The 23546-nt window shown below is 41.7% G+C and overlaps 1 protein-coding gene across 1 annotated transcript; it reads right to left on the bottom strand.

The window, feature by feature from the left end:
• Window positions 1-6328: 6328 nt before the first annotated feature.
• On the bottom strand, window positions 6329-22113 carry LOC128643344 (transferrin receptor protein 1-like). Its single transcript, XM_053696274.1, has 3 exons — window positions 21974-22113; window positions 11733-11852; window positions 6329-6547 (listed from the first exon to the last, which is right to left on the bottom strand). Exons 1-3 carry the CDS (start codon window positions 22029-22031, stop codon window positions 6417-6419), a joined length of 309 nt encoding a protein of 102 aa, XP_053552249.1. The 5' UTR covers window positions 22032-22113; the 3' UTR covers window positions 6329-6416.
• Window positions 22114-23546: the final 1433 nt, after the last annotated feature.

Here is a 23546-nt window from a genome sequence, read left to right as displayed (position 1 = left end):
GCACTCTCCCACCTTGAGGGAGATCTGGGGGGTGCCAACCGGTCCTACTCCGGCGATCGTGCCTGTAGAGTGACAGGCATTGCCGGGCATCACGTTTTGCGCGGTGATGTCACCACGCGCAATGACTTGATGACGTCACCGCACAACTGTATTAATTTTCATACAAAGTATAGGGAAAGGGGGCATGCTGCTTAGAAGCCCGTATCTCAGGCATCTAAGCTGTTACAGACCCCCAAGACCTCGTAATTGCCTAACCTTTCCAATGGTGTAAGTCTTGGGGATCTGGAAAAAATTTAAAAAAAATAAAAAAAAAAAATAAAAAAAAAAATTAAATCAGCTTAGCACCCAGGTGGGAAAGTGCTTAGCACTCAAAGGGTTAATAATAAAAATAAAAAAAAAAAAAATTTATGCTTACCTGATAAATTCCTTTCTCCTGTAGTGTGGTCAGTCCACGGGTCATCATTACTTCTGGGATATTAACTCCTCCCCAACAGGAAGTGCAAGAGGATTCACCCAGCAAAGCTGTCATATAGCTCCTCCCCTCTACGTCACACCCAGTCATTCGACCAAGAACCAACGAGAAAGGAGAAGCCAAAGGGTGCAGTGGTGACTGGAGTATAATTTAAAAATTTAGACCTGCCATAAAAACAGGGCGGGCCGTGGACTGACCACACTACAGGAGAAAGGAATTTATCAGGTAAGCATAAATTTTGTTTTCTCCTGTTAAGTGTGGTCAGTCCACGGGTCATCATTACTTCTGGGATACCAATACCAAAGCTAAAGTACACGGATGACGGGAGGGACAGGCAGGCTCTTTATACGGAAGGAACCACTGCCTGAAGAACCTTTCTCCCAAAAACAGCCTCCGAAGAAGCAAAAGTGTCAAATTTGTAAAATTTGGAAAAAGTATGAAGAGAAGACCAAGTTGCAGCCTTGCAAATCTGTTCAACAGAAGCCTCATTCTTAAAGGCCCAAGTGGAAGCCACAGCTCTAGTAGAATGAGCTGTAATTCTTTCAGGAGGCTGCTGTCCAGCAGTCTCATAGGCTAAACGTATTATGCTACGAAGCCAAAAAAGAGAGAGAGGTAGCCGAAGCTTTTTGACCTCTCCTCTGACCAGAATAAACGACAAACAGGGAAGACGTTTGTCGAAAATCCTTAGTTGCCTGTAGATAAAATTTCAGGGCACGGACTACATCTAGATTGTGTAGAAGACGTTCCTTCTTCGAAGAAGGATTAGGACACAAAGATGGAACAACAATCTCTTGATTGATATTCCTGTTAGTGACCGCCTTAGGTAAGAACCCAGGTTTAGTACGCAGAACTACCTTGTCTGAATGAAAAATCAGATAAGGAGAATCACAATGTAAGGCAGATAACTCAGAGACTCTTCGAGCCGAGGAAATAGCCATTAAAAACAGAACTTTCCAAGATAACCGCTTGATATCAATGGAATGAAGGGGTTCAAACGGAACACCCTGTAAAACATTAAGAACTAAGTTCAAACTCCATGGTGGAGCAACAGTTTTAAACACAGGCTTGATCCTAGCTAAAGCCTGACAAAAAGCTTGAACGTCCGGAACCTCTGACAGACGTTTGTGTAAAAGAATGGACAGAGCTGAAATCTGTCCCTTTAAGGAACTAGCGGATAAACCCTTTTCTAAACCTTCTTGTAGAAAAGACAATATCCTAGGAATCCTAACCTTACTCCATGAGTAACTCTTGGATTCGCACCAATATAAGTATTTACGCCATATTTTATGGTAAATCTTTCTGGTAACAGGCTTCCTAGCCTGTATTAAGGTATCAATTACTGACTCAGAAAAACCACGTTTTGATAAAATCAAGCGTTCAATTTCCAAGCAGTCAGCTTCAGAGAAATTAGATTTTGATGTTTGAAGGGACCCTGGATCAGAAGGTCCTGTCTCAGAGGCAGAGACCAAGGTGGACAGGATGACATGTCCACTAGATCTGCATACCAAGTCCTGCGTGGCCACGCAGGCGCTATTAGAATCACCGATGCTCTCTCCTGTTTGATTCTGGCAATCAATCGAGGAAGCATCGGGAAGGGTGGAAACACATAAGCCATCCCGAAGGTCCAAGGTGCTGTCAAAGCATCTATCAGAACCGCTCCCGGATCCCTGGATCTGGACCCGTAACAAGGAAGCTTGGCGTTCTGTCGAGACGCCATGAGATCTATCTCTGGTTTGCCCCAACGTCGAAGAATTTGGGCAAAGACCTCCAGATGAAGTTCCCACTCCCCCGGATGAAAAGTCTGACGACTTAGGAAATCCGCCACCCAGTTCTCCACTCCCGGGATGTGGATTGCTGACAGGTGGCAAGAGTGAGACTCTGCCCAGCGAATTATCTTTGATACTTCCATCATTGCTAGGGAGCTTCTTGTCCCTCCCTGATGGTTGATGTAAGCTACAGTCGTGATGTTGTCTGACTGAAACCTGATGAACCCCCGAGTTGTTAACTGGGGCCAAGCCAGAAGGGCATTGAGAACTGCTCTCAATTCCAGAATGTTTATTGGCAGGAGACTCTCCTCCTGATTCCATTGTCCCTGAGCCTTCAGAGAATTCCAGACAGCGCCCCAACCTAGTAGGCTGGCGTCTGTTGTTACAATTGTCCAATCTGGCCTGCTGAATGGCATCCCCCTGGACAGATGTGGCCGAGAAAGCCACCATAGAAGAGAATTTCTGGTCTCTTGATCCAGATTCAGAGTAGGGGACAAGTCTGAGTAATCCCCATTCCACTGACTTAGCATGCACAATTGCAGCGGTCTGAGATGTAGGCGTGCAAAGGGTACTATGTCCATAGCCGCTACCATCAAGCCGATTACCTCCATGCATTGAGCCACTGACGGGTGTTGAATGGAATGAAGGACACGGCATGCATTTTGAAGCTTTGTTAACCTGTCTTCTGTCAGGTAGATCTTCATTTCTACAGAATCTATAAGAGTCCCCAAGAAGGGAACTCTTGTGAGTGGAAAGAGAGAACTCTTCTTTTCGTTCACCTTCCATCCATGCGACCTTAGAAATGCCAGTACTAACTCTGTATGAGACTTGGCAGTTTGAAAGCTTGAAGCTTGTATCAGAATGTCGTCTAGGTACGGAGCTACCGAAATTCCTCGCGGTCTTAGTACCGCCAGAAGAGCACCCAGAACCTTTGTGAAGATTCTTGGAGCCGTAGCTAATCCGAATGGAAGAGCTACAAACTGGTAATGCCTGTCTAGGAAGGCAAACCTTAGATACCGGTAATGATCCTTGTGAATCGGTATGTGAAGGTAAGCATCCTTTAAATCCACTGTGGTCATGTACTGACCCTTTTGGATCATGGGTAGAATTGTCCGAATAGTTTCCATTTTGAACGATGGAACTCTTAGGAATTTGTTTAGGATCTTTAAATCCAAGATTGGCCTGAAAGTTCCCTCTTTTTTGGGAACCACAAACAGATTTGAGTAAAACCCTTGTCCGTGTTCCGACCGCGGAACCGGATGGATCACTCCCATCAGTAAAAGATCTTGTACACAGCGTAGAAACGCCTCTTTCTTTATTTGGTTTGTTGACAACCTTGACAGATGAAATCTCCCTTTTGGGGGAGAGGATTTGAAGTCCAGAAGATATCCCTGAGATATGATCTCTAACGCCCAGGGATCCTGGACATCTCTTGCCCAAGCCTGGGCGAAGAGAGAAAGTCTGCCCCCCACTAGATCCGTTCCCGGATCGGGGGCCCTCAATTCATGCTGTCTTAGGGGCAGCAGCAGGTTTCCTGGCCTGCTTGCCCTTGTTCCAGGACTGGTTAGGTCTCCAGCCTTGTCTGTAGCGAGCAACAGCTCCTTCCTGTTTTGGTGCAGAGGAAGTTGATGCTGCTCCTGCTTTGAAATTACGAAAGGAACGAAAATTAGACTGTCTAGCCTTAGGTTTGGCTCTGTCTTGAGGCAGGGCATGGCCCTTACCTCCTGTAATGTCAGCGATAATTTCTTTCAACCCGGGCCCGAATAAGGTCTGCCCTTTGAAAGGTATGTTAAGTAATTTAGATTTAGAAGTAACGTCAGCTGACCAGGATTTTAGCCACAGTGCTCTGCGTGCCTGAATGGCGAATCCGGAATTCTTAGCCGTAAGTTTAGTTAAATGTACTACGGCATCCGAAATAAATGAATTAGCTAGCTTAAGTGTCTTAAGCTTGTTTGAGATCTCATCTATAGTTATTGAGTCAAGAGTCTCTTCCAGGGACTCGGACCAAAAAGCGGCCGCGGCCGTGACAGACGCAATACATGCAAGAGGTTGCAATATAAAACCTTGTTGAACAAACATTTTCTTAAGGTAACCCTCTAACTTTTTATCCATTGGATCTGAAAAGGCACAGCTATCCTCCACCGGGATAGTGGTACGCTTAGCCAGAGTAGAAACCGCTCCCTCCACCTTAGGGACCGTCTGCCATAAGTCCCGAGTGGTGGCGTCTATTGGAAACATTTTTCTAAACACAGGAGGGGGGGAAAAGGGTACACCGGGCCTATCCCACTCCTTAGTAATTATCTCTGTAAGCCTCTTAGGTATAGGAAATACGTCAGTACTCGCCGGTACCGCATAGTATCTATCCAGCCTACATAATTTCTCTGGGATTGCAACGGTGTTACAATCATTCAGAGCTGCTAATACCTCCCCTAACAGTACACGGAGGTTTTCGAGTTTAAACTTAAAATTAGAAATGTCTGAATCCATTCTATTGGGATCAGAACCGTCACCTGCAGATTGAAGCTCTCCGTCCTCATGTTCAGCATACTGTGACGCAGTATCAGACATGGCCCTATTATCAACAGCGCACTCTGTTCTCACCCCAGAGTGATCACGCTTACCTCTTAGTTCTGGTAATTTAGCCAAAACTTCAGTCATAACATTAGCCATATCCTGTAATGTGATTTGTAATGGCCGCCCTGATGTACTCGGCGCTACAATATCACGCACCTCCCGAGCGGGAGATGCAGGTACTGACACGTGAGGCGAGTTAGACGGCATAACTCTCCCCTCGTTGTTTGGTGAAATATGTTCAATTTGTACAGATTGACTTTTATTTAAAGTAGCATCAATGCAATTAGTACATAAATTTCTATTGGGCTCCACTTTGGCTTTAGCACATATAGCACAGAGATATTCCTCTGAATCAGACATGTTTAACACACTAGCAATTAAACTAGCAACTTGGAAATACTTTTCAAAGCAATTTACAAATAATATGACAACGTACTGTGCCTTTAAGAAGCACAGAAAAAAGTTATGACAGTTGAGAAATAATAAACTTGAGAAACTATAACATCAAATTCTTTCCGGTAAAAACACAATTTTAGCAAAGGATTGCCCCCATTAGTAATGGATAACTAACCCTGAATAGCAGAAAAAAAGTACAGAAATAAACGTTTTTTATCACAGTCAGTCACAATCCCACAGCTCTGCTGTGAGTGATTACCTCCCTCAAAATAAGTTTTGAAGACCCCTGAGCTCTGTAGAGACGAACCGGATCATGCAGGGAAGACAAGAGACTTCTGACTGAATTTTTTGATGCGTAGCAAAAGCGCCAAAATAGGCCCCTCCCCCTCACACACAACAGTGAGGGAGATCAGTAAACTGTCTTAAATTAAATAAAACGACTGCCAAGTGGAAAAAACAGTGCCCAAAACATTTTTTCACCCAGTACCTCAGAAAATTAAACTATTTAACATGCCAGCAAAAACGTTTAACATCAAATAAATGAAATGTCATTAGAAAGCCTGTTGCTAGTCACTGCAAATTAGGCTAAAGTCTTATGCATACAGTATTATCCCAGTGAAGTGCCATTCCCCAGAATACTGAAGTGTAAATATACATACATGACAGCCTGATACCAGTTGCTACTACTGCATTTAAGGCTGAGCTTACATTATATCGGTATGGCAGAATTTTCTCAGTCAATTCCATTGTCAGAAAATAATAACCTGCCCGCTGTCCCCTGATCTGAAGTTTACCTCACTCCTCAGATGGCCGAGAACAGCAATATGATCTTAACTACGCCGGCTAAAATCATACAAAAAACTCAGGTAGATTCTTCTTCAAATTCTACCAGAGAAGGAACAACACACTCCGGTGCTGTTATAAAATAACAAACTTTTGATTGAAGGTATAAAACTAAGTATAATCACCACAGTCCTCTCACACATCCTATCTATTAGTTGGGTGCAAGAGAATGACTGGGTGTAACGTAGAGGGGAGGAGCTATATGACAGCTTTGCTGGGTGAATCCTCTTGCACTTCCTGTTGGGGAGGAGTTAATATCCCAGAAGTAATGATGACCCGTGGACTGACCACACTTAACAGGAGAAAAACACCTTGTGTGCTGAGCATAAAATTATTTGTCAAAAAGCTGCATTTTAACACTGCATCTAATTTCTGTTTAAATGCCTTTTTAAAAATATACCCAAACCTACCTCCTGCCACTCTGTAGCACCAACTGCTCCAAATTCACCAGCACTCCAGCTTGCGAACACAATGCTTCGTCGAGGCCTGAAGCCATCTATTAGTGGAGGGGGGCGGGGGGGAAACGATGTTCACAATTAAAAGGAGGTATGCAAATCTACCATTACTCTATGCATATAAAGGTTACCAGCAATTAAAATAAAGCCAAATCGTACAGGTTTGAAAGCTACAAGTTAAAATTGAAGGATCACAAAAAGAAAGAAAAAAACCTTAAATTATGCTTACCTGATAATTTTATTTTCTTCAGATGGAAAGAATCTACAGCTGCATTCATTACTTTTGAGAAATAAGAACCTGGCCACCAGGAGGAGGCAAAGACAACCCAGCCAAAGGCTTAAAATACTCCTCCCACAGTCATTTTGCCGAGGAACAAGGAAACAGAAGAATAAAAATTACAGACGCCCCACATAAAATACAGGTGGGGAGCTGTGGACACTCCATCTGAAGAAAATAAAATCAGGTAAGCATAATTTAAGTTTTTAGTCATAAATGTAAAGAGTCCACAGCTGCATTCATTACTTTTGGGAAAACAATACCCAAGCTATATAGAGGACATGGAATGCCAAAACGGGAGGGAACAAGAGCGGGCCCATTCTGAAGGCACCAGACCTGAAACCACTACCCAACAAAACCCTGCTTCGTCCGAAGCTGAGAAACATTGAAAAGAAAAAAAGGCCCCAAGGACACTGACCTGCAGATAGCCCAGAAGCCTTGCTAGAGACTACAAAATCAGACTCAACTGAGCCAACAGTCCTCCAGGAGACACCGTCGCCCAGCAGTCGGTCTCCAACCACACACCCCTCACTAGCGAAAGGAACACCAGCCCAAAACTCCCAAAGGGATAAGGCAAGGAGAACCAAAAGGAAACCGAAAGGTCACCAAAAATTCCTTAAAAGAAAACTCCCTTTACGAGCCCAGCTCACAAAGACCCAAATGGGTCCTGACAAACAAGACGCAACGCCCAGACCAAACAAAAACCACAAGGATTAGGACCGGGCATCAGAACAGAAAACAAAAAAAAAAAAAAAAACACAAAAACAAAAAACTCTCTCCTTAACATCGTGCAAAAGCACCGAAAGACAACTGAAGACAGAGTCCTCAGAACTTAGAATACTGAAGTATTCAATACATAATACGGTGTAGCAGACCCAGACGAGGTAAACACCAGTGTCAAGAACACGCAGTCATCATCAGGATGACAGAAAGAAATACTAATACTAATACTAAAAAGCAGCCAAACGAGAAATCAGAAAAAAAAAACCTCACAAGACAGAGAGCACACTCCAGGCAATCCAAGCCGCCAGACCAACAAATAGGTCTCAAAAAGGGAGAAGCACAGAACCTCAACAAGGCCCACTGCACCCCCAAAGATTAACAACAATCTCAGAACCTACTCCAAGCCGGGCCAGCCCAAGCGTCGGCAGGTCTGAAAACAGGGGAACAAAAGAACCCCAACACCAGCTCCCAAAAGAGCAGAATGGCCCCAGCCATTCCAACAGAGCTCGGGTGCCCACCCGAAACTCCTTAGAGGCAGTTGACAAGGCCGAAGACCCAAATCTAGCAAAAACAAGTCCAACATAGTCTCAATGCAGAGTCAGCAAGGCTCCAGATAGAACTGAACAACCCAGAGATCATGTCTCCCTTTAACATAGGTTAATCCTCTGTTCCACCTTCTGAATCCAGGAGAAGCCCTAAGGCAAGGACCACACCTCCCCAAGGAGGAGAACAAACACCCCTAAGAAAAAGGGGCCATTAAATACAGAGCACCTGCCCACAAGCTGAACAAAAGATAAATCTCCAACACAGATGAACTTGGAAGGAATCCCCTTAGACAAAAGCCTGCTAGCACACAGACGAGGTGCAATAGCTGCAGCGGATACCCTGCAAACCCTTTGCCTGCAGAACCACAAAGCAGGGCGAAGACAGGTCTGAGCCCCCAATTGTTTAAAAACAAACACTATCCCAGAAACTCGAACACCCCGTCTGATAAAAAAAAAAAAAAAAAAAAACCCACAGGGAGATATCAATGCAATATCCAGAATAACCCGGATAACGAGAACACATTGTAAGTCCCAACCCAAGGAAGAGTTCAACACTCCAAAGGAGATAAAGCATCTCAAACCAAGACACTAGAGCCCATAGGCATTCGATTCGCCACAAGACGTCCAAAGCAAGGGGATACCTAGAGAACAATGTCACTTGAGCAAGGCTAGTCTACACATCACATCCAATACGAGTCAGAGGATCAAATGATAAAAAAAGGATGGGGATCATCCCCAGCTCCGGGGAAGAACCCCAAGCAGAGCTCAAAGGAGACCCCAATGTCCTCAAAAAGGAACAAGTTCAAAAGGACAATTTCCCTGAGCCCCAGAAAGGCCAAACCGCCCAAAACAGCAGTAAGGAGGCACTAAGCCCCCAATCCTCCCACGTGAGGAAGAACACTCTAGGTTCCAAGAGTATCGGAATTAAGAGTGATGCAGCAGAACTCCACTGACCCAGTCAACCAGCTTGAAGGCTAATTAAGGACTAAAACATCCTTCCTGCCTCGCGGACTCTTAAGAATGCTTAGCTGAAACTTGTAATAAAATCAAGACAACACAAATAATAAAGTGAACACTAAGGCACCTCAACCAGCCCAGCCAGAACAGACTCCACATGGCTGAACAAGCCACGAACCCGAGCAGGACCAGCCTGCAGACAGGGTCATAACTGTCAAGCTGCCTAAATCCTCCCTCAGAGGGGAAGAGAATAACAGACAAACAAAGGACTAGCGTGTCCCATAAACTTCCGCAGAAGTAAACAGCAAGGATCAATCCCAGAGAAAGTTCCCAAAGGAAACAATCAAAAATAAGACAACCTACGGGTTGCCTTATATCAGTTAGGATAAGGCCCAAGAACAGACATACCCGCAGGACCAGCCAAACGGAACCCTGAACAAAACTGGGAAGGATCTCAAACCAACAATCGGGAGATTACGTCATCCCCTCATGTCTAATGAGGTGAGCAATTCGAAGTAGAATACTGCGGATTCCCGTAGGGTCCTCTAATAACTCAAAATGTGGGAGTAAAACGCGAAGGCGCGCTATTCTGTAACAAAACGCACAACACTCAGGGACAGCTACACCTGCAGGGAACTGCATAGGACCGCTTAAGGCGGGGAGACCTGGGACAATAGGGCACGAACACAAATGCAAATAAACATCTGGACTAAGTAGTCGCATGATCGCCAAAAATATGTGAAAGTGAAAAACGTGCTGCTACCTCCGGGGGGGGGGGGCGGGGGGCACGAGGAACAAGGCGCTCTAATAAGGCAAACAGAACATACCTGATTGACATGTGTCAACGGAGCCAATTCGCATTCTTCACAAGTCGAATAATCTGACATTTGAACAGTCTCCGCATCAGAATCCTCCATAACTGGATAGAGAATATAATATGGACTATAAGAAAACAAAATCTAAAAACGACACCCACAATGGATGGGGCACTCACCACCTCCTATGAACCAGACACTGGCAAACTAGAATTTTTCCGATGCCACACTGTCAGGAATGGAAGACCAGATCGTAAACACGCCCAGTCACAAGGTAAACCGTACAGTCCAAAAAAAGCACGCCCAACCATAAGGACATGTCACTTCCAAAGGCCTTTATGTTCCAAGCCAGAAGCCCAGTTAACACTACACAAAAGCAGATTGAATCACATAAACATGATTAACTCCCCCCCCCCCGCTCAATAATCCCCCCCCCAGGAGATATTAACCGTTTAATCCAAGATACCAAAGGAGTCTCACAGACCCTATATTTTTTTTTTTTTTAATAGGTCCCACAAGAAAGCACCTTACAGGAAACAAATGAGTTACAGTACATTCTGATGAAGTAAAATGAAATGATCTTACCGGAATCTACACCGTGGAACAGGAACACGGCCCTTCAAGTGTGACTGATAGTAGCAGTGCCTCCGCCATGGACTTGAGAGAAGAAAGCAGGCAGCAAAGCGAAGTTTGACAACGTCGATTGCTTGAGGAGCTGTGAACATGAGTTGGGATGGTTTTGCAGAAAGACTCTCCCTGCATCTCTGGACTCTTACTTTCACTCAGGCCCTCACTGAGAGACTAATAGGATTACTTAAAACTCCCACCCCATGTCGAAGAATACTACCCTCCATAAGAGATAAACTTCTGATCACTTCTCTGCCAACCTCTGGGGGGAGGAGTATTTAAGCCTTTGGCACGAGTGGGTCTTTGCCTCCTCCTGGTGGCCAGGTTCTTATTTCCCAAAAATAAATGATTGCAGCTGTGGACTCTTTCTATTTATGAAGAAAACTAGTTTTATTTTCCTTCCCACTGCATTACATGACAGCTATTAGCCAATCACAAAAAGCATATATGTATATTCTGTGAATCCTGCATACGATCAGTTGCTGGTGCCTCTGTGCATATAAAAAAATAAAAAGAAATAATGGAAAGTTGTTTGCAATTGAGTGCTCTAACTGAATCATGAAAGTTTAATTTGGACTTTAGTGGTCCTTTAAAATTTCCTGCATGGTGTAGGGGGAAGGTGACGTTCAGAACCAGGAACATGTTAAAATGGAATAATTAAAGTGTTTCTGGACTAGCTGAAATTAAAGTGAATGTAAACTTTAATGACTTTAAGACTAGTACCAAACACTCCTAAACACAGGGGAACTTTAATTCATTTGAGTTTAAAAAAGCAAAAAAAAAAAAAAAAAAAAACCAGCATCTTTTTGTAAATACGTACCTTTGCATTATGGTAAACATAACACCGATCCGCCACCCATATCTCCTGCTTTCTTTAGCATATCGATTACTAATCCGGCTTCCTCCAATCATTTTGTTGTCCCATGAGCTGGACACCAAAGGGGGCACACAACGATTGGAGGAAGCCGGGGGATATGGATAGATTATTTTATATATATATATATATATATATATATATATATATATATATATATATATATATATATATATATATATATATATATATATATATATATATATATCTTTGTAAACTTTAATGAATTAAAGTCCCCCTGTTTTTAAGAGTATTATTTGATACTGACCTTTAATTTTTTTTTTAATCTAATATCTATTTATAAAGGATGTTCACTGTGGAGGTGACAGGATCTATGGAAAAACAAGCTGTATTACAATTTAGACAAACAGAAGACAGAACTCTTGAGCTTTAGAGAATGACAGTTACCGGATGCAACCATTCTTGATAATGCACGAGCAAGTTCAAGAAGTATGGATGTTCCTACAGCAGATTTGACTGCACCAGGTCCCCAAGCATCCCTCTGTGCACCAACTACAACATAGCGATCTGAAAGATACAGTGCGGCAAGTGAGCAATTCAGTGTCAAACAGATACTACAAATAAAAAACTACTTTAAAAAAAACCATTAATACAAATACAGTTTAAACTCCTCTATATATGCACATTTGCCGTTGCCTAACATCTTGCAAATATTATAATATATATATTTTTTTTTTTTTTTTTTTTTTGATTGGAGTAGCCATGTTCTATGTTTTAAGATATAATTTGTAAATTCCATCAAATTGTTCGGTATTGCTCCAGACTTGATAAAGGAAGACATTCTTCCGAAAGCTTGTCATCTTATAAATGTATATTTATTAAAAAAAAAAAAAAAAAAAAAAAAAAAAAAAGGATCATTGCTTAATGCATTGAATAGAGGATAGAAAGGAGAGCGAGATAGAAAGGAGATTATTTTTTTTTTAAATTTAGGCGTTTTTAAATGTAGTATACTTTCATTCAAACTTTAAATGGTTTACAAAAAGCCAGACTTGTTACTAGATTAGACAAGGATGATCAATGACTTTGTATACCAGCTCCATAGTAACAAATGCACTGAAAATTGTTCCTTGCTATTGACCTTTTATTCATAAACAGTGGAACTGCTGTTCCTACAGGCTCGGTCCATTTGAATGGACATGTTCTTTAGAACAATTGGATGCAATTACAATTTGCAAAAAAAGGAAAATTTATGTTTACCTGATAAATTGATTTCTTCTACGATACGACAAGTCCACGGATTCATCCTTAATTGTGGGATATCCTCCTGCTAACAGGAAGTGGCAAAGAGCACCACAGCAGAGCTGTCTATATAGCTCCTCCCTTGACTCCACCCCCCAGTCATTCGACCGAAGGTATAGGAAGAAAAAGGAGAAACTAAAAAAGGTGCAGAGGTGACTGAAGTTTGAAAACAAAAATATAATCTGTCTAAAAATGACAGGGAGGGCCGTGGACTCGTCGTATCGTAGAAGAAATCAATTTATCAGGTAAGCATAAATTTCCTTTTCTTCTACTAGATACGAGTCCACTGATTCATCCTTACTTGTGGTATACAATACCAAAGCAACAGGACACGGGTGAACGGGAGGGACAAGACAGATACCTAAACAGAAGGCATCACTGCTTGAAGAACTTTTCTCCCAAAAATAGCCTCAGAAGAAGCAAATTTGGAAAAGGTATGAAGGGAGGACCAAGTCGCAGCCTTACAAATCTGTTCAACAGAAGCATAGTTTTTAAAGGCCCATGTGGAAGCCACCGCTCTAGTAGAATGAGCTGTAATTTTTTCAGGAGGCTGCTGTCCAGCAGTCTCGTATACCAAACGGATGATGCTTTTCAGCCAAAAAGAAAGAGGTAGCCGTAGCTTTTTGACCCCGACGCTTTCCAGAATAGACAACAAATAGAGAAGATGTTTGACGGAAATCCTTGGTCACTTGTAAGTAAAACTTCAAGGCACGAACCACGTCCAAGTTATGTAACAGACGCTCCTTCTTAGGAGGATTAGGACACAAAGGAGGAACAATTATTTACTGATTAATATTCTTATTCGAAACAACCTTGGGAAGGAATCCAGGTTTAGAACGCAAAACCACCTTATCAGAATGGAATATAAGATAAGGCGAGTCACATTGTAACGCAGAAAGCTCAGAAACTCTTCGAGCAGAAGAGATAGCAACTAAAAACAAAACTTTCCAAGATAAAAGCTTAATATCTATGGAATGCATGGGCTCAAACAGAACCCCTTGAAGAACATTGAGAACTAAATTCAAACTCCATAGCGGAGCAACAGGTTTAAACACAGGCTTGATTCTGACTAAAGCCTGACAAAAAGACTGAACGTCTGGGACATCCGCCAGACGTCTGTGTAGTAAAATTGACAAAGCAGAAATTTGTCCCTTTAAAAAGGAACTAGCTGATAATTCCTTCTCCAATCCTTCTTGGAGAAAGGACAAAATCCTAGGAATCCTAACCCTACCCCATGAGTAGCCCTTGGATTCGCACCAAGAAAGATATTTACGCCATATCTTATGGTAAATTTTCCTAGTGACAGGCTTGCGAGCCTGAATCAAGGTATCAATGACTGGCTCCGAGAATCCACGCTTAGATAAAATCAAGCGTTCAATCTCCAGGCAGTCAGCTGCAGAGAATTTTGATTTGGATGTTGGAACGGACCTTGGATTAGAAGGTCCTGTCTCAGTGGCAGTTTCCACGGTGGCAGAGATGACATTTCCACTAGATCTGCATACCAAGTCCTGCGTGGCGACCCAGGCGCTATCAGGATTACCAAAGCCCTCTCCTGTTTGATTCTGGCAATCAGACGAGGTAGGAGAGGAAAAGGAGGAAACACATAAGCCAGGTTGAACGACCAAGGTACTGCTAGAGCATCTATCAGTACTGCTTGGGGATCCCTTGATCTGGACTTGTAACAAGGAAGTTTGGCATTCTGACGAGATGCCACCAGATCCAATTCCGGTGTGCCCCATTGACAAATCAATGCCGCAAACACCTCCGGATGGAGCTCCCACTCCCCCGGGTGAAAAGTCTGACTACTTAGAAAATCCGCTTCCCAGTTCTCTACTCCTGGGATGTAGATTGCTGATAGATGGCAAGAGTGAGTCTCTGCCCATCGAATTATCTTGGAAACTTCTATCATCGCTAGAGAACTCTTTGTTCCCGCTTGATGATTGATATATGCTACAGTCGTGATATTGTCCGACTGGAAGCTTATGAATTTGGCCAAAGCCAACTGAGGCCACGCTTGAAGCGCGTTGAATATTGCTCTCAGTTCCAGAATATTTATTGGTAGTAGGGACGACTCCTGAGTCCAAATACCCTGAGCCTTCAGGGAATTCCAGACTGCACCCCAGCCCAAGAGGCTGGCGTCCGTCACTATGACCCATGCTGGCCTGCGGAAGCACATTCCCTGGGACAGATGATCCTGTGACAACCACCAAAGGAGAGTCTCTGGTCTCTAGATCCAGATTTATCCGAGGAGATAAATCCGCATAATCCCCATTCCACTGTCTGAGCATGCACAGCTGCAGTGGTCTGAGATGTAAGCGGGCAAACTGAACGATGTCCATTGCTGCTACCATTAACCCAATGACCTCCATACACTGCGCCACTGATGGCTGAGGAATGGAATGAAGTGCTCGGCAAGAAGTTAGGATCTTTGACCTCTGTCAGAAAAATTCTCATGTCTACCGAGTCTATCAGAGTTCCTAGGAATGGAACTCTTGTCAGTGGAACTAGTGAACTCTTTTGTATGTTCACCTTCCACCCGTGAGTTCTTAGAAAAGCCAACACGATATCCGTGTGAGATTTGGCTAGATGGTAAGTTGATGCCTGAATCAAAATATCGTCCAGATAGGGCGCCACTGTTATGCCCCGCGGCCTTAGAACCGCCAGTAGGGACCCTAGCACCTTTGTGAAGATTCTGGGAGCTGTGGCCAACCCTAAAGGAAGGGCCACAAACTGGTAGTGTTTGTCCAGGAAGGCGAACCTGAGAAACTGGTGATCTTTGTGGATAGGAATGTGAAGATACGCATCCTTCAAATCCACGGTGGTCATATATTGACCCTCCTGGATCATTGGTAAAATTGTTCGTATGGTCTCCATCTTAAACGATGGGACTGAGAAATTTGTTTAGGCATTTGAGATCTAAAAATCGGTCTGAAAGTTCCCTCTTTTTTGGAAACCACGAACAGATTTGAGTAAAACCCCTGCCCCTGTTCTAGTTTTGGAACTGGGAAGATTACACCCATTGTATATACGTCTTCTACACAGCGTAAGAACGCCTCTCTTTTTGTCTGGTCTACAGACAAACGTGAAAGATGAAATCTCCCTCTTGGGAGAAAATCCTTGAATTCTAGTCGATACCCCTGGGCAGGGGTGTGGAAATTTAAAAAAAAAAAAACTACTTGTCCAAGGGACTAAAGCAGGAGCCCAATCTACTTGTCCTGATTAGCAAAATAATTTGAACCAAAACTGTACATAAATAAGGTTTTTATTGATAACAACTTAGGAGACAGACCTAAAAATACTTAATTAAATGCAATCAACAAATGCAAGTAGGTAGTGAGATTAAACCGAACAGATTTCCAAATGAGAATTGTAGCTTACTTTATAAAAAAAAAAAAAAATAATAACTAAACTTAACGGAGACAACCTCTTGAGGCTATTTATATGCATTGAAATGCTTGGTTACACTAGATGATATAATCGTGTTGGTTATGTAAATCTGGGGAATGGGTAATAAAGGGATTAGCTATCTTTTTAAACAATAACAATTCTGGAGTAGACTGTCCCTTTAAAATTGCCTGCTATATCTGTATCATGAATGTTTCATTTTGACTAGGTTATTCCTTTAACTTCTTAAATTCAGGAGTAAAAGCTTTACAAACCGTGACAGGAGATGGAGATATATATATATAGATATATATATATATATATATATAAAAAGATGAGCAATCCAAGACATTTAAAAACCGTTCCTTTATTCAAAAATTGTTAAAAGGTTCCAGGAGGGTCCGTGATCAAATTAGTGAAGCAGCACAGGCAAACTGAAGGCTGACATGTTTCGGCTATACAGCCGTAATCATAGCTAATTCAGTATACCTGTGGTGCCTATTTAAAAGCAAACCTAGAGGATAATTGGCTTACAAAACAGCCAATGCCTATGCAGTCACATAACATCAAGGGTTAACCCTTCATAGTAAATTACCTGCATATGGGTAACTAAATAACCCAATAAGTATATACATAACATGTTGTTCAAATAAACACCAGAAAAAGAAAAGATAAAAAGAAAAAGATGAAAAAGATAAAGAAAAAATAGGAAAAAGAACAAAGCCAAACAAACCTGGGTTAAAAACAGGCTGTTTTTTAAGCCAATTATCCTCTAGGTTTGCTTTTAAATAGGCACCACAGGTATACTGAATTAGCTATGATTACGGCTGTATAGCCGAAACATGTTAGCCTTCAGTTTGCCTGTGCTGCTTCACTAATTTGATCACGGACCCTCCTGGAACCTTTTAACAATTTTTGAATAAAGGAACTGTTTTTAAAAATGCGTCTTGGATTGCTCATCTTTTCTTCATATCTGCATTGCCTGAAAATCCAGGACCTAAGAGAGCTAAGGTATCTTGCTTGTTTTGGAGCGGTGACAGCTAAGGTTTACTACGGCTCTTGTGGGGTTACCTTGGACACACCCCCCTTCACTATCCTCCCTCTGCACTTCCGGTGAATGGATGCACACAGCGGAACATCGGAACCTTGAAGCAAGTTGCTAGGAGTCATGTGGAATTGAAACCTGACAGACACACTTTGGAGCGTTAAGGAACGTACAGCCACAGGCTGTCTGAGCACCTGGTTGCTCGCATTCAGTTTTGCAAATTCCTACCGTATATTTCAATGTGTGTGTCAATTGACTTCCATTGGATATTCTGCTGTGCTGGGAGTGTTTGCCTTTGTTATACCTAGCACCTGCGGGGCTTTTTGACCCTGATCTAACATTGATATTTTACTACTTCTTGTGTGATACACACTGAACTGTTCAAATCCATCTCAATTTGGAATCACAGTTTGACAAGTAACTAAGTTATTACGTTGTATACTTTTACCTACCCACAGGCTCAGTGATTCTACCCTTATGATAACTGGTATGTTCTGTTAAGTTCAATTATTGGGGTATGAACATATATACATAATTATTTCCAAAGCAAGACTGAACTGAAAACCATTGCTTTCACTATGTGACAGATGTGCAAGTAATAAAAAATGACACGTGTTAAAGCACACTAGACACTAAACACACAAGTTACATCACATTTCCAAAACGCTCATTTTAAACTTTTGTAGCCTTTTTTAAATCACTGGTATAACAGCAAAAAAAAAAAAGTCTACACACGGTAACATCAACATCTAAGCTATTTGATAAGATCATCACCATTCCACCGACACTGTTTATTTGAAGTGAGGGCTGTTGTACTATAAATCAAGCCTCAGCAGGCTTGTAGGAAGTAGGCACTCTGACACTCCCGTCTCCCTCCCACACTGAAAAGGCTCAGCAGTTAAGTACTGTGTGCGCTGAGCAACCCTCCTCCACAGCTTCTTAAAGCAGATGTTAACCCCATGGCTTCAAAAATAGCTGCAGTATTGTGCACAGAATTACATTGCAGCGATCTTTGTTAGCCATAGGATGGGGGTTAAAAGGCAAGCAGTGCAGCCACTGTGATCAGATATGTGAAGGCAGGCACGCAGACTCAGAGGTTAGGAGGAACCGACTTGCAGTTGTTATAGTTCATAGCGCACAAAGTGGAATGCAACATACTATTTCTGAGATTGGATCATCAGCAATTTCAGAGAAGAATGCAGATTTTATTATCGAAATACATAAATATTTGTATGATCTTACTTAAATTTTTTTACACAGCTGAACTTTGCGTGCTGTTTCACTTTGAGGTTTTCCAGCGTTTGGTAACAGAAAACGCTGGAAAACCTCAAAGTAAAACATCAAAGTTCAGCTGTGTAAAAAAATGTAAGTTAGATCATACAAATATTTATGTATTTCAAAACGTACCCCATCCAGCTCACAGATGAACGAACAGCAGCGCACTCCCCTCCAGCTCACAGATGAACTAACAGCAGCGCAGGAGCACTAAAGCAGAAACCAAGCTGAGCCTTCCATAGTAACAGCACGCTCACTAAGAAATTAGCCCAACAATTTAGCGCTGACAGAAATCATAATCGCTCGCCTCCACTGCACTTCAACACAGCACGTGGGAACTAGCAGGGAGGAGCTGAGATGAGAGACACTTGCGACGCTGAAACGGCGGTGTGCTAAGAAAAAAAAAAAAAAAAAAAAAAGCTTTAGCCCTGCTGCAGTCTGTTTGCCCGCAGCAGGGCTAAATGTAAAATAAAAACCACATGCCCTGCGCCCAGAACTGCATGTCCCGGGCGTCGGGCTATAGGAATTGCGCATCCCTGCCCTGGGTCACGATTTCTAAGGCCCATGGATCCTGAAGTCCCTTGCCTGAGCGAAGAGAGAAAGTCTGCCTCCTACTAGATTCGGTCCCGGATCGGGGGCTGCCTCTTCATGCTGTCTTGGTAGCAGCAGCGGGCTTCTTGGCCTGTTTACCTTTAGTCCAGGCCTGGTTAGGTCTCCAGACTGACTTGGATTGTGCAAAATTCCCCTCCTGCTTTGTGGCGGAGGAGGAAGTAGAGGGTCCACCTTTAAAGTTTCGAAAGGAACGAAAATTATTTTGTTTAGCCCTCATTTTAAACAGTCTTGTCCTGAGGAAGGGCATGACCTTTACCTTCAGTAATGTCGGAAATTATTTCCTTTAGTTCAGGCCCGAATAGCGTCTTACCTTTAAAAGGAATAGCTAAAAGTTTAGATTTTGATGACACATCAGCAGACAAAAGACTTGAGCCATAACGCTCTACGTGCTAGAATGGCAAAGCCTGCATTTTTTGCCGCTAATTTAGCCATTTGAAAAGCGGCATCGGTAATAAAAGAATTAGCTAGCTTGAGAGCCTTAATTCTATCCAAAATATCATCTAATGGGGTTTCAACCTTAAGAGACTCCTCTAGAGCCTCAAACCAAAAAGCTGCTGCAGTAGTTACTGGAACAATGCACGCTATAGGTTGTAGAAGAAAACCCTGATGAATAAACAATTTCTTTAGAAGACCCTCTAATTTTTTTTATCCATAGGATCTTTGAAAGCACAACTGTCCTCATTAGGTATAGTTGTACGCTTAGCCAGGGTAGAAATAGCTCCCTTCACCTTAGGGACAGATTGCCAAGAATCCTGAATGGTGTCAGATATGGGAAACCTTTTCTTAAAAGTAGGAGGGGGAGAGAACGGAATGCCTGGTCTATCCCATTCCTTAGTAACAATGTCCGAAATTCTTCTAGGGACTGGAAAAACATTAGTGTAAGTAGGGACCTCTAGATATTTATCCATTTTACACAATTTCTCTGGTGGGATGACAATAGGGTCACAATCATCCAGAGTCGCTAAAACCTCCCGGAGTAACAAGCGGAGGTGTTCAAGCTTAAACTTAAAGGCCGTCACATCTGAGTCTGTTTGAGGGAACATCTTTCCTGAGTCTGAAAGCTCTCCCTCAGACAGCAATTCCTCCACCCCCAAATCATAACACTGAGGGTGCATCGGAGATGGCCAATAAAGCATCAGAGGGCTCAGCATTTACTCTAATACCTGACCTGCTGTGCTTACCCTGTAAACCTGGCAGTTTAGATAATACCTCTGTAAGGGTAGTAGACATAACTGCAGCCATATCTTGCAGGGTGAAAGAATTAGACGCGCTAGAAGTTCTAGGCGTCGCTTGAGCGGGTGTTAAAGGTTGTGACACTTGGGGAGAATTGGATGGCATAACCTGATTCTCTTCTGACTGAGAATCATCCTGAGACATACTTTTATCACCTAAAATATGTTCTTTGCAATGTAAGGCCCTTTCAGTACATGGACACATTTTAAGTGGGGGTTCCACAATGGCTTCTAAACACATAGAACATTGACTTTCCTCAATGTCAGACATGTTGAAACTGACTAGTAATGACCACAAACAGTCTTGAAAACACTTTATTTAGTGAAAAAAAAACAACAATCTGAAAAATGGTACTGCGCCTTTAAGAGTAAAAAGCGTACAATTTTTCCAAAACTGCTCTAAAATGTTATAATTATCACAATTTTAGTATATGTGTGTCTTATCTTGCCAGCTAAGATTGCACCACAAGGTATGCTTAACCCTTAATGGAAAAAAACGTTACTCAAAAACGTTATGAAAGTAAGCAATCAACCCCCTGCACCTCGCCACAGCTCTGCTGTGGCGCCTACCTGCCCTCAGGGGTCTGTTAATTCACTATCACTTCGTTTAGGCCAAATCTTTCAGTTTAGGCCCACCGGAGCGGAGGCTTGCTGCTTGCATAGGAAATTCAAATGCGCATCTGAGGTGCAAAATTAGGCCCCGCCCATCTATATTGATGTCTCACTGCCTAGTAAAAACTGCTGTAAAGTGGTCTAGAACCTAGCCATGTGGGTTACCATATACCCAACCTAATATTGAAAGCCATGTGAACCCTCCAGTGCCATCAAAAGACAAAAACGTTTGCACACAAAAAACGTTAAGTTGCCCTCCAAACATAAAATTGTTATTGCACAAAAACCATTATGTTATCAGTGTCAACCATTTTCCAGCCCATAACACACAGGTCCCAGTAATAACCTTCTATCACATGTAGGATTACTGCTTACCCCTTCCCTTATGGGAATACTGTCAGTTCTGAAATACCACATTATCTCCAGAAAAAAAAAAAAATGACTGAACATACCTCAATGCTTGTAGCATGAAAAAACGTTCCCACACTGAAGCTTCTAAAGTACTCCTCAGCCATTCTGTGGGAACTTCTCTGGATCTTAGTGATAACTGCCAAGATCATCAGCCTCCAGGCAGACATCTTCATCCATCTGCTGCCTGAGGAAAAATAGCACTCACCGGTACCATTTAAAATAAAGTCTTGCTTGAAGAAAATAAAAAGCATCATTTTATCACCTCTCACTTTACCTCTTCCTATTACTAGTAACGGCAAAGAGAATGACTGGGGGGTGGAGTCAAGGGAGGAGCTATATAGACAGCTCTGCTGTGGTGCTCTTTGCCAATTCCTGTTAGCAGGAGGATAATATCCCACAAGTAAGGATGAATCTGTGGACTTGTCGTATCTAGTAGAAGAAATACAAACAGACAAGCAATTTGTATTCAACTGCTCTAATAAGCCTCTACAAAACACATTAATAAGCAAGTTTTACAGTGTTCCTTTACAACTATGATGGAAACACACTTCCAGAGGTATTTCACAGAAAAGATAAGCAAAATAATGAATGTATATTACAACTTATTGTTTGAGGAGATAAAAATGTGAGTTGAATGTCCATTTAAAATCAGCCCTTGATTATTAATCCATGTTAAAGCATTATTTAATACAAGCTTACACTCTTCCCTTTGCCTAAGACTTTAAATCTGTATAAAAAGGGAGACACTGATCTGGTGTGTTTGCTAAGGACTTGAAGAAACTTTATCTTATAGGTTTAGTTGCTTAATTTATTGTTACCTGGTTCATCAAATCCCTTGATAACACCAAAAATATTCAAAAGCTTCTTCTGATGCATAACATTGGTCACCTCCAATTTTATGGTTTTTACATCTCTCCTATAAAGAAGAAAAAAAAAAAATTCTCAAACAATTTTAAACAACTTTCTGATCGACTTCTGTTATCAAATTTGCTTTATTCTCTTGGTATCCTTCATTAAAGTAGCAGAAATGCACTATTGAAAGATAGCTGAACACATAGTGAGCAAATCACAAGAGGCATATGTGCGACCACCAATCAGCAGCTAGCTCCCCATAGTGCATTGCTTAGGTATGCTTTTCAACAAATGCCAAAAGAACAAAGCAAATGACATAATAGAAGTACACTAACGCTGTCGGAGATAGAACATTCCACTGACTTTACAGTCCAATTGTTCCCCGATTATCATTTATATAGCGCCGCCAAATTATATGTAAAATCAACCCCTTACTAAGTTTCAAAAAAAGCTAAATAAAAGATTGGAGTAGAACAGATAAGCACAAAGATCAAAGTGTGAGGAGGGAGGGTGAGGAATCCTATTAAGGGTTATGGTTTTAAAAGAAACTTTACATTTTTTATGAAGGCAATTATTTTTTCTCCTTCCACTAAAGTACAGCTAAAAAGCTGCTCTATGAATAATTAACCTATTAAAAAACATGATACGTCATACTTCTCTATTTCTAATAGTGTATAACTAAAATACATTAAAAAAAAAAAAAAAAAAAAAAAATTACTGGAAAAATAATCTGAAAAAGTTATAAAAATGAAACCATAATTTAAAGCAAGTCTTCGTGACAAATCAAATCCACCCTGCAAAAAAACCCATCTAAAACAACACAACTTTAAAGTGTACCTGTGTTATTTCAATAATTGCTGTAAAAATTTAAATCTACAGCAGTAGTAAAAGTGCAGTTTTCCCTAAGAAATATGGGTTCTAATAGAGCTCATAACAACCGGTTTGTGCTAGTGTGACATGTGACCCCTAATATGAAAAAGGGAGAATACCCTCATTCAGATAAGGTTGCAATCCTAAACACCTGCGCCACCAAAAAATATATTGTGAATGGTTAGCCGACCACCTTATTTTTCAGGTGATCACCTTCCCTCCCATTAAGCACTTGAGTCTTGACAATAACTGAACTGAAAACTAAAAACACAAAAACAAAAATATTTCTGTAAAGATTAAAAAAGGGACATGCCACCCACATTTTTTCTTTTAAGATTTAGAAAGAATGCAATTTTAAACATCTTTCTAATTTACTTATATTATCTACTTTGTTTTATTCTCTTGATAGTCTTTGATGAAAAGCATATCTAGATATGCTCACTAGCTGCCGATTGGTTGCTGCACATAGAAGCCTTGTGTGATTGGCTCACCATGTGCATTGCTTTTTCTTCAACTAAGGATATCTAAAAAAGGAAGCAAAATAAATAATGGAAGTAAATTGTAATGTTTAAATTTATATTCTCTATCTGATAGGGTTGCACCGATACCATTTTTTTTTTTGACCGAGTACATGTACCGATACTTGTTTTCAAATACTCCCCGATACCA

Source organism: Bombina bombina, unplaced genomic scaffold, assembly GCF_027579735.1.
Source record: "Bombina bombina isolate aBomBom1 unplaced genomic scaffold, aBomBom1.pri scaffold_2631, whole genome shotgun sequence".
Lineage (NCBI taxonomy): Eukaryota > Metazoa > Chordata > Amphibia > Anura > Bombinatoridae > Bombina > Bombina bombina.
This window is presented reverse-complemented; position numbering and strand designations above follow the sequence as displayed.

Coding starts and splice junctions, on each gene's coding strand:
- LOC128643344 (XM_053696274.1), bottom strand. CDS start 22,031: ATGCATCAGAAGAAGCTTTTGAATATTTTTGGTGTTATCAAGGGATTT. Junction 11,853..21,973: donor CAAGGGATTTGATGAACCAG/GTAACAATAAAT, acceptor TGTATCTTTCAG/ATCGCTATGTTGTAGTTGGT. Junction 6,548..11,732: donor ATCAAGAATGGTTGCATCCG/GTAACTGTCATT, acceptor CTCCACTAATAG/ATGGCTTCAGGCCTCGACGA.